Here is an 11,476-nt window from a genome sequence, read left to right on the forward strand (position 1 = left end):
ATTGCCACAGAAAATAGGAGCAGCTGACATTAATGCATTTTTTACATTTAAGATACTGTTTAAGATTTTTACAGAGAGAAAAGATTTGGAAAGAAGGGCTAAATGGCTTTACACAGTGTTAATCAGCTGCTACACAAAGTGCTAGATTCCTCAGAAAAACTGACCTTATTCAACTCAAATAATTTTAGCAACTTTGTACCTTGCTAAAATGAGCATTACCCAGAGTAGTAATTTCACTAAGCACGTTGTCAATTATCAAAATTCTTTTATATCGTGTTCATTTTATAGAAAAATAGGGCATCTCTCTGTGTAAATCACGAATCCTTTTGATGACCAAAACAGAGTACTTAAGCATTTCAATCCCTTTCTTAATTTTTAAACTCATGCTTTTCTGTATTCTCTTACCCTGCAGCCATATTTAGGTTGTGCCTGTCTGTGCAAGACAGAATGCAGTCAGTACAAGCCATCTGAAAAAAGGCTGCTTACACAGTAGTTTCTTCCAGCCCACTTCTAGTGACATGTCGTATTGATTGGAATGCTCTGCAGTAAATATGGTCACTTTATATACTGAGAATCCATTTGTGTTCTGCATGTCCTCCACAAGCGAAATATGTGTTACAGGATGCAGCGCGTGACTTTTATTTTGAAATGCTCCATGTGTAGGCAGTGGTCAACCCAAGATTTTCAATAAAAATAATTTTAGCTCAAAGCACAGCACAAAAAACCCTGTTTTGTTCTGTTGTGATACACTGGGGTTCTGAAGTTTTCCGAGTGCTCAAAAAATTACTGGGCAATGTTTCTACTGAAATTGCAAATCTGTAGTTTTTGATGACAACTGATCCACCATTGCGCTGCACCTGGTGTTCCTAATGTGAGGTTATCATGTAAAAATCTATATTTCTGTTAGTAGCGTATGTGCATTGCAGTAAATGCATTTTAGAGGCATAACGTCTAGTTAAGCGTTAAACATAGCTGCCACTTGAATGTGCAGGACACAGCAAACCGGTTTTATTACATAACTACGAATTTGTTTGCAGCTGGGTCCTAGCTAGGCAAAACAGATGCTGTAAGATATAAAAGGATTAAACTGCCTAGGTTACGTGCCCAACATTTTGCTAAATATTTTATGTAGCATCATCTGGCACACATTAATTATGTTGTATTATTACTGTTTTAGAAAATGGTAGTAATAACTAAGCAGCCATTTTTTCCTGCTGCATTGAACTTGGAGCAAAATGTTAATACTAACAGCAGCATGTTAACTTTAATATTTATCATTAAGTGAAAGCCTAAACGATTATGTGAGTAATGTCTGCTGTCTTTCAAAGGGTCCTTCGCAGCAGGAGTTGACATCGGAAGGTCCCCACAAAAGTATGTTCTGAGAATCTCCAGTAAATTGGCTGATGGCAGCTTTTACTGTGCACAGAAGTGCTTTAACTGGAAAGCCAAATGCCAAATTAATCACAGATAAAAATAGCAAGCTGCTCAGTTCTCTTTGTAAAATCAGAAATATTCTAAAATTTTTTTTGTGAAGCTGAATTTTCTCCAGATTAAAGCCAAGAGCTATGTAACCAGTGAAGGGTACTCTCAGATCAAGTTATTTTAGCACTTTTTCATGTTGTAATAGAAATAACTGCAATTAAAACTTGAAAACAATTTTTACCGCAGAAAAACTGTAATGGAAAATATTCTTTAAAGAAAATGAAAGACATTTAAGTAAGTCATAATTTCTCTCAGGTATGAAGTACCTGAGTGCACTAACTTCTTGGACTTGGATGTCTTGTATACACGTAGCTATGTTATCTATGTATCCCATACAATTCTGTGGCCTCTAAAATCATTAATTTGACCACCTTGTAATCATTACTATACTCATTCTCACAAAGCAGTGCAGAAGTATTGTCCCTAATTTTAAGATTATGAACAGAAAGAATAAATAATTACCTTGGGAATCCATAACAAAACAGAAGCAGCAAATCCAACACAAACTCCTTTGTTTATCATCTTAATTTGGGTTCTTTTATAACTCTGACAAGTAAAAATATTTGGATGAATAGGGAAGCATCCCTAAAGGAATCTTCTGTCTTCCAGGGCACAATACAGTAAGTCACATAAGAAGCAGTCTTAGAAGTTAATGTGACTTTATTTGAACAGATTACAGTCATCTAGAAAACAAGCTAACTTTTTTTAAACACTGACAGATGCAAGAGACAGCACAGGTATTACTGGAGAAGCAGTAGCTTCATTATCTCTTAAACTACTTAGAATAACAAAACACATTACAATTTATTAGGACAATCTATTTGTGAATACTTGCCCTAACAAGCTCTCTCATGCACTCAAGTGAGATATAAACTATCCAGTCTTTAAGTTTACTAACATCATATTATGCAAACAGTTTCAAATAAATACTTTTACCTAATTTGAATGATCTGTCACCTTCCACAGCACCACATGAAGTTCTGGTGTTAAAATAACATTTAATCCACAGCAATAGCTAAATATTTTAAATACTTATGTAATACACTGTAAACTCTATGTAAACACTACGTACACAAAAAAAAAAAAACATACAAAGAACAGGAAGATCATTTTGATTAGCAAAGACAACTCAAGTGTATCGCCAAAATCATTTTTCTGTTCTTACGACTTATCCCCAAACCACTCCCAGAAAAGGCACAGATAGTGGTTTTTTTTTTTTTTTTTTTTTTTTTTTTTTTTTAAAACACACAAAGCCAGAACCGACACAACAGGCCTATGCAGTTAAATGCTGCTCTACTCCTAGGAAAAACAGGTAAGGAACTTGAATTAGTGTAAGGATGTCCGAGGAAGATTCTAGTCAATAAAAGAGCTCCAGCATCTGCTTACTGTCCTAGGTTCAAATGCAGAAAAGAATCAGAAATTAAATTTAGTTTAGCAGAACTTTACTGTACATCTTGGATATGAGTGCCAGCTGGAGTTACGTGCCTATTCCGAGGCATTACTGAGGCTCATCTCACAATCAGCTATTAATGGCACCCAGTAGAGATGGCATTTTTAAAATTAAATTGGTAATTATTGTTCAAAGATTATACTCATATTTGACAGTACCTTTACTTTGGGTAAACAAACCTTTAAATAAATAGATCTTTTAAAATGTAGTAACTACACAACTTATCACAATGTTTCAATGCGTAATGGAGTACAGATCAGAAAATTACTTAAATCATTCTGACTTTTGATTATTACAGTACCTAAAAAGTTCTCCTATACCAGCAAATGATGCAGTGTTTGGCAAAGCAATGCTGTTGGTAATTCTCTAAACAAAGATGCAAATATATTTGTTATCCCCTCTTTGTTAGAAACAGAAGCATTTAAGAAAAAATGTTTTCATAAATCTATATCCTAAGCTGTCTAGTAATACTTCTACTAGTACACTAAACAGATTGCCTTGCGTGATTTATATCCATTGATGAACCCAGCCTCAGATGCTCTAATGGTTTCCTAGAAGATAGAAAGCATTGCTGGAGTCTATCACATTTTGTTTCAAGTGATCCTGGAGAAGTTAGAAAACTCCATTTTGACATTGCTGCTTTTAGGGCGTATTCCAAGTACCTATATAACCTTCATCAGTGATCTAGAAATCTGCAAAAGATGCTGATATATTGCATTCACGGTGTTAAAAAATAAGATTGAGCACTGAATTTTCTACATAAAAATGGAGCTTGAGGTATTTATACAAACCCTTTATAATGGAGATCAAATCTTAGCCATTGCATGTTGTCTGCTACTATTCAGGACTTGTTACGTGAAATACCATTCCTATATTATTATTTGGAAGATATACTGTTGCACAAGGCGCAAATAAAACTCAGTCTAACCTATATTAGCTATAAAATTTGAATATTAACAAAGTACTAAGTTCAGTACAACAGACTAAAGCAACTGGCCTGCACCCAGACTTAGAAAATTAACAAGCCGGTCCTGCAGCCCGCACAGGACCCACGCCATCCCCCACGCCGCCTGTACAGAGGTTGCCAAAGGGAGTGCAGTACATCTACCCCAGCTGCAGCACAGACACCGCAAGTCGGATTCTCTCCTCTGTCCTCAACTGTGAATCTTACAGCAATGAGCTCAAAAATGGGTTTTGTTGAGACTAAGGGCAATTTCTGGCCATGTTGACAAAGCACATTTTACCAGTCAAAAATGTCTGGAATAGATTAAAAATAATAAAACAATGTGTGGATTCACTGCGTTCCTTTAAATGGTCATATTAAATCCTGTAAACATCAGATATCCTTTGGGGTGAAAAAAAAAAAAAAATAGACGCAATCCAGGGTCAGCACAATGGGGCTGGATCACCAGTGTCGCAGTCTGAAATTCAGCAGGCAAGGCCTGTCGTTTAAGCACATCACCCAAGTGAGCTTTTCAATTTGCTTTTGGTAACTGGAAGGGTGCAAAATAATTTTCAGTAACTTGCTTCTATCTCCTCTATTAACTCCAGATCATTTTTTTTTTAGTACTAGAAGAGATTTTTCATTAATCTGAAAAACTTATTTTGCATTCAGTATAGGGACAATCTGAACAAAAATTATTGGAATTTCAAATTCATGCACAAATATTATGACTTCTCAAGTGGTTAACTGGTTAGTTTTCTAGATTGCTGTCTGTCAGAGAAGGGAACTGAATTCTCTGGGAAAGTATCAGGAACACTAAACTAAAGAATATAAAACATCTAATTTCCTTTCAGAATAAAATGTGAAATAGTCCCCATGGCCTAAAATCATGCACTATGTATTTCCCTATTTGTATTTTGACAAGATAGCTTAACATTTTCACGTGGCCTTTGTAAAAAGTCTTTTTAGTTAGTGTAAATATAGTTAGTGTTATATGATTGATTTCTTAGACAACACATGCACTCGTGAAAGGCTATGATAAACTGAACACGTTTGCTACAGGGCATGCTTAAACCACTACTGCTTGCAAGACCATCAGTTTGACATAGCCTGTTATAGAACAAAGTAGGCCAAAATTAAAACTTGGCATACCAGCACACTTTAATTCTGTATTTGTGAAATGATTTTTTCAAACTTAGGAGCCCTTTGTGCTACTTTTAAAAGGAAAATCCACAATTAACACACAAAAATTTAACAATTCTAACACCATATTTGTTCTTTACCAACTAGCATATACCTTAATGGTTTAAAGCTATTAAATCCCTCAAGATTGTGCATATCCAGGCGTTACTGAGGAAATAAAGACACCCATCACTATTCTTCTTAAATTTTATTCCATAATAAAAAATAGAAGATGAAAGAAATAGAGTGCTCAAGACTTAAAGCAATTATTGGTCAATGCAAGGAGCAGTAAACTAATTATCTGAGTGATGATTAAGGACCTGGTTCACCAAAAGTAATTCGGGGTTCTCCATGGCGTATTTGTAGGCTCCTACAAAACAGAAATCCAGATATCTTTTAACTGAAGCAGGTCCTATATTATCTACAGAACACTTCATTTCATACTCTATTTATCCTTCTCTTTTTGTTCTTTTTCCTTCTTTTCACGTTCAGCTTTTGCTTCCTCCTCCTCATGTTGTTTTATCAACTGTTCCACCTCCTTTTGCTTCAGAACCCTTATTACTGTCTTTCCGTTCTCTCTTGTCAGTGTTGCAATTTCAACTGAAACATATGGAACAGACAGCGGCGTTACATTTTGTCCTTTAGACAGAGCAATCATCACAAGGGTGAGATTTGTGGTTACAACAGACAAGGAAGTAGAAGGCTCTTGTCCTGTCTCTACAAAAAAAGCTTGACTGGCAAGCCAGACAGCAGCAGCCCTCTCCTGCAGCTGTGTACACAGCGCACTAATACCTCTCCAGTGATCCTTCTACCAGACACGCAGCCATTTCTGCTACCACACCAATGTGGCCTACGATCCCTAACCTGTGGTCCAGCCCCTGGAGCTGACCAAGGTGGATCATCCTCAACTAAGCTCTATACCTCTTAGAAAGGCTGAGGCTGAGAGCTGCTGCATCTTCTAAAACCATTTTTCACATGACAGCTAAAAATCCAATAGAGCACATCTAGTGTATATACATTCACTAAATTTTCTTTTTTTAAACAAAGGGTGTTATCCCATATTAGCAAACTGCTTACCTTTCTCTGCAGAGAGTTTGCTGACATCCATGGTTTTGTTTAGAACCTTAATGGCTAATGCAAGTGCAGTCTTCATGGTCATTTCTCCTTCTTTGTAGTCTTGCTTTAGCATTGACACAGCTGCCTATAAATTTCACATAAATTAAAATGATATCTTTGGGCAATCAACCAAACAGTTGCTTTTTGCCAGATAATATCAATACATGAGTAACATCAGTGTTTCTACAGTTCTCTGTTTCTGCTCTGCACTAGTAATCAACAACTCAGTTTAATTAGTACAGAGCAATTTACACTTTTTTTTTGCTTGACTTTGAGAGGAAAAAAACCCCAGAACTTACAGCACTATTATTTCCAATGCATGTAGCTTTCCACCCTCCGTAATTTCCACTCGGATCACTTTGATAGAGCTGAAATCCATAATGCTTATCCCAGCCAATATACAGCAACGAAACACCAAAAGGACGTTTTCCTGTTGAAAAGAAGGCCAATCTAAATTTAGTAACAAGCTTGGTCATGAGTGACAATTATTTTATTTCTTTTTTCAAATCTGTTCCTGTGAACTAGGATTTAACAGACTGTTCTGCACTTCTGTTCCTTGAGATAAGCACACCAGCATTTCTAAGTCATGGGAGGGGCAGGGGGGGCAGCAGAGGTTTATTTCATTTAACAATAAGAGCAGCTCATTTCTGTCTCCACAAATTGTAATTTATCATCTCAGGACTTTAAATCAAAATTTAATATTTAAAGTAAGTAGCTTAGCTGTTTAAGCATATAACTTAACAGTGTCAGAAGCCAGGTACATAGAAAGGTCATACTTTCACACTACATATATGTAAAATCCCAGATTCATCAGTTCACGTACTAAGGAACACTACTTACAACGTTTTCTACCATGTTCCTTGATCCACAGAAATACTAGTTTTTAAAGTGTTACAATATTGATACCCCTACATACAGTCTTATTTGTGATTCGTTGTGCTGTTATGCTGTATGGGCCCAAAATGTAGCGACAGGACAAGGGATAATGGTTTTAAACTAAAAGAGGGTAGACTCAGACTAGATATAAGGAAGAAATTTTTTTACAATGAAGGTGGTGAAACACTGGCACAGGTTGGAACAGGTTGCCCAGAGAGGTGATAGATGCCCCATCCCTGGAAACATTCACAGTCAGGCTGGACGGGGCTCTGAGCAACCTGATCTAGTTGAAGGTGCCCTGCTCATTGCAGGAGGGTTGGACTAACAACCTTTAAAGGTCCCTTCCAACCCAAACCATTCTATGATTCTATGAAAATTTTGGAAGGTTATAGAGCAAACAATTCTCTGCTGGTCTTTTGAAGGCATTCACTAAATCCAAGAGCACTCAAAGCATTCTGCACAATGGGCCAGAATCTCAGCCATCAATTTCTCAATCACTAAAAAGTAGCACCTTCAGTAGCAAAACAGTAACCATGACTACCCATTCCCCTCTTTGATGTTGCTATTGTTTTTCCCAGTAGAACTGTCCAGAGACCCAGATGCTTCAAGTTATGTAACAGAATCAGTCTTTAGACATTTAAAAGCACATTGGTTCATCACGCTTCATTACCTCCAAACTGTGTATAAGCCTGCTTGATATCACATAGCGCTGTCACCAGTTGTTCACAAGGAATGGGCTCTTGATATTGTAACAAATACCTAATACGAAACAGAAAAAAAAAAAGTTTTCAAAACTTGTTTTGCTGACAGTATCCTGTACCACATTTAACAAGAAAAAAGTTGCTAAGTTAGAGCCTCTTTGATCTAGCTGTGTTATTTCAAACAATCTACTTCTGCTCTACTAAAGGCATGTTCATTTGGACTTAACACAGAACTGAATCTGACAGCACAGGCAAGTAAAACCACATTAACTGTCAGCAGACCTACCTCTGCGCAATCAGTCTCAGTTCATTTGTTAGAACATTGGCATCTGAAGTTATTCCTGCAACACTGCAAGCCATATCCCTGCAATACAAGCATACAAATCAACTGAATTCCAATCAATCTCCAACAAACAGTCATGTCTTCATACAGCGGTTCAAGCAGAACACCTGCTGTTGGGCTTTTCTGATCAAAACCACATAGCTGCCAAATCACAGAGGTTCATCAGCTCCTGCCTTTAGGGCACATGAAAAATATTCTGTACCCATTTCGTATGAGAAAAAGTAAGCAGGTCAGTATGTTAGTTATACGTGTAGTTCAGAGAAGATCGTGCCAAAGACAGTTAAGTCCCAAGTGGCTTCACAAGAGCCATTAGCTACATACAGGTGCCTATCTGGAGAGCAACCGACACAGCACACCAGAATGCTGCAGTTGCTGGCTGACACGTTGCATTTGTGTAACTGAAACTTGGTGATCTTGACTTGATCATAAGAAAAATAAGTGCTTCGTGTCATTGATTGTTTCATTAGCTCTTAATTTCTCTTTTGCCCAATCCAATATTGCTACAAAGCTTCTGCTTCACAGAAAGGATTCAAGAAAAATAATCCAGGTTATTTTTTCCATCAATTTAAGAATTTTTCAGAAGATAGAAGCGCTGGCCTAGGCAACTGCTCCAGTGTGCTGTTACACAGCCTCCTTGAAAATCCAGTAGTTCCTACAGCTCTAGCTGCTTTCAAGATCAACACAGAATGGGAGGCTGACAGGATAGAAAGCTATTTGTGTTTCATGTGCACCTTCTGGCAAGGATGAAGCTCTACTCCCTTATAGGCAAGACAGCATAATCCGTAACACTCTTCGCTGTGACATCCAAATTTAACTTCCAGAGAGCGAAAAAAGGAAGTCTCAATAGGGAGATACATCATCTCTGCTACAATTGTGGCAAAGAAACCTAAGGCATGTTTTAGCTAATTATCTTATTCTTTTTGAATCACGAAAGAAAAACAACGACTTTGAAGAGGACGCTGAGCTGAAACAGCATGGTGATTTTTGTGTGCATTCTTTATTTTGCCCCCCCAAATGCTATTCTGTAAAACCGACAATTCCCAATTTTCCCAAGTGCTGCAATAACTTTACCTTGTATGGGGAAGTAACAACAAGCAGGCTATTCCACCTAGAAAATTCTCTTGGAGATTAAAAACAAAAAGTGACACTTCTACTTCAGGAGGAAAACTACTGAAGCGAATAATGACAAAATGCCCGTCTAAAACACTGAACAAAAAGAATACTCACACTTCAAGTAAAATAAAACCAGGCTCAGTGCTAAAATGCCTGATTAACAGCCATGTTTTGTTACTCATAACGTCATTGGACATCTGATCATCACTTCAACTTACTCATTAAGTTTGTATATTTTCTCCGAGAAAAATACTTCATCAAGAAGCTTGTGAATGTTGCGTCTCTCTGCTGCCAGCAAAACACCATCATTTGCTAGAATTCCCAAGCAAGTACCCGCATGTCCAATTGCTTCCATTGCATACTCAACCTGGTACAAGCGACCTAGGAAAGGATTTAAATTAGTAACATCAAAACAGTAACACTGAACAAGACCAAGTACGCAAAGTGACTTAAATTTGCAAGAATCTGACACATGCTCCTCGTACAACCTAGTCTTAGTTCTTCAGTCTGTTACCAGTTGATAGGAAATTAATTGGTTGAAAAGGAGGAAGCAGGCAAAGAAGGAAAATCCACAAATCTGATAAAAGTAATACAAGGCATTGCCAATGTGGAAAAAAAACCCTTTTAGAAAAAAAAAAAAAACAAACCAAAAACAAACAAAAAACCTACAGAACTCTCTACTGCAGTAGAATGAGCCAAAATGGATTTTCAATAATCAAAGAAAATATTCAATACTAGACTTGGAGTCTATCCCATCTAAGAAATAGGAAAACATGGCTTGCACGTACTTGTTTCAGCATGTGTAAGAATAACAAGAAGTGTGATTGCGCCTGGGGGATATTATGCATTCTCGGGGTGAGGAAAAGTAACAAAATCCATCCATAAACAAAAGATGAACGCTGAAGATTTGCTCAAGTTACTTCAAAAACATGGCAGGTCGTACTACTCACTAATGCAGCACGGTCTCATTATTGATTGAATTAGAACTAATTTGGAAGTCTCCACTTTGGACCCTTGGTGCCCTTACAGAACTGGGTGCTACTTCTAGCGGATAAATATGATTTCTGTAAATCATATGTGGATGAAAATACACCACAAACAACGAGCCTTTGTACAAGTAGTTTGTTATTTAGTTTTGAGAAAATGGATAGGACATAGTTTACATTAAAGTTTGGGGTTAAAAAAATACCTTCTGGAGAAAATATGGTAGTTCTGGAGTCATATCTTCGAGACTGTAAAAAGCAAGAGCTCATTAAAGATCATCGTTGTCTTTGTCAGAAAGCAACACTATGAAACTAGCGATGCTCTGAGCCGCACACCAGAACCCAGTCGCTTAGTGCCCTCGGGTCGGTACCCGCGGCAACAAGTAACGCCCCTGCCATCACACCGCTGGCCTGGCCACGGACACGGCCGCGCCCGCGGCCCCGCTGCAGCGTGACCGCCCGCCGCCTCGCCGCACGCTGCGGACCGCGCCGTGACTCGACAGCACCCGCGGCCCCGCAGAGCCCCGGGGAAGGCGGGCCTGGGCCCCCGCAGCCACTCACCATCGTGCCGGGGACGCGCCGCGGGCAGAAGGAACCGGGCCTGCAAAACAGCGCACGTTAACCGGTACCGAGCGCCCCGCCCCGCGCCGCGCAGACCGACCCCGACCCCGGCCCCGGCCCGAGCCCAGAGGGCGCTGCAGCCGCGCCCGGCCCAGCGGCCCCCCGCCGCGGCCGCAGTGCAGAGTCATCCTCACCGCGGCGGAAGGCGGGGGCCTCGCCGCCTCCCGCAGCGCTCAGAGGCGCGCCCCGCTCCCCCCAGCCCCCCGGCCCGCCCGCACTCACTCACGGCAGGCCGGAGGGGGACCAGTCGGCCGGGCAGGGCGAGCGAGTCCCGTGCGACGGGGAAGAACCGGGCGCTACAGCCGCGCCCAAACCTTCACCGCGGCGTCGGAAATGGCCGCCGCGCCTGCGCGGTGCCGTGTGCCGGACTGGGGCGGGGCCTGCGGGGCCCTCCCCCTGCCGCCGCCGGGCGGGGCTGGCGCGCGTGCCCGTGCGCCTGCGCATGGCCGCGCTCCCGCCCGGACGGTCAGCGCGCGCGGGAGCTCGCGCCCGCCGCCCCCTGGGCACTGTGGGGAGCGGCGGCCGGTGCCGCCCCGGTGGCGCCCGCCCGCGGCGGAGGGCGGGAGAGGCGGGCCCGCTGAGGCGAGGGCAGCGCCCACCGACTCAGGGAGGAGCGGGAGACCCGCGGCCCGCACCGCGGCCCGCACCGCGCCCCGCATCGCGGCC

At 40.7% G+C, this 11,476-nt stretch overlaps 1 protein-coding gene across 4 annotated transcripts; it reads right to left on the reverse strand.

Annotated features, from left to right (window-relative positions):
- Nucleotides 1-5,250: 5,250 nt before the first annotated feature.
- Nucleotides 5,251-11,205, reverse strand: PSMA4 (proteasome 20S subunit alpha 4). 4 transcript variants are annotated; one of them, XM_068410353.1, is made up of 9 exons: nucleotides 11,037-11,205; nucleotides 10,751-10,790; nucleotides 10,396-10,438; nucleotides 9,425-9,587; nucleotides 8,037-8,114; nucleotides 7,720-7,808; nucleotides 6,473-6,603; nucleotides 6,135-6,258; nucleotides 5,251-5,657 (listed from the first exon to the last, which is right to left on the reverse strand). In XM_068410353.1, exons 2-9 carry the CDS (start codon nucleotides 10,751-10,753, stop codon nucleotides 5,503-5,505), a joined length of 786 nt encoding a protein of 261 aa, XP_068266454.1. In that variant the 5' UTR covers nucleotides 10,754-10,790; nucleotides 11,037-11,205; the 3' UTR covers nucleotides 5,251-5,502. The 4 variants fall into 4 exon arrangements, with proteins under 4 accessions (XP_068266454.1, XP_068266452.1, XP_068266456.1 ...); XM_068410351.1 differs by having other exon boundaries at nucleotides 11,033-11,184; XM_068410355.1 differs by lacking the exon at nucleotides 10,396-10,438 and having other exon boundaries at nucleotides 11,037-11,182.
- Between the last annotated feature and the right edge of the window lie 271 nt (nucleotides 11,206-11,476).

Source organism: Nyctibius grandis, chromosome 11, assembly GCF_013368605.1.
Source record: "Nyctibius grandis isolate bNycGra1 chromosome 11, bNycGra1.pri, whole genome shotgun sequence".
Classification (NCBI taxonomy): domain Eukaryota; kingdom Metazoa; phylum Chordata; class Aves; order Nyctibiiformes; family Nyctibiidae; genus Nyctibius; species Nyctibius grandis.

Coding starts and splice junctions, on each gene's coding strand:
- PSMA4 (XM_068410353.1), bottom strand. Junction 6,604..7,719: donor GGCTTATACACAGTTTGGAG/GTAATGAAGCGT, acceptor TCTTTTCAACAG/GAAAACGTCCTTTTGGTGTT. Junction 6,259..6,472: donor GCATTGGAAATAATAGTGCT/GTAAGTTCTGGG, acceptor TGAAATTTATAG/GCAGCTGTGTCAATGCTAAA.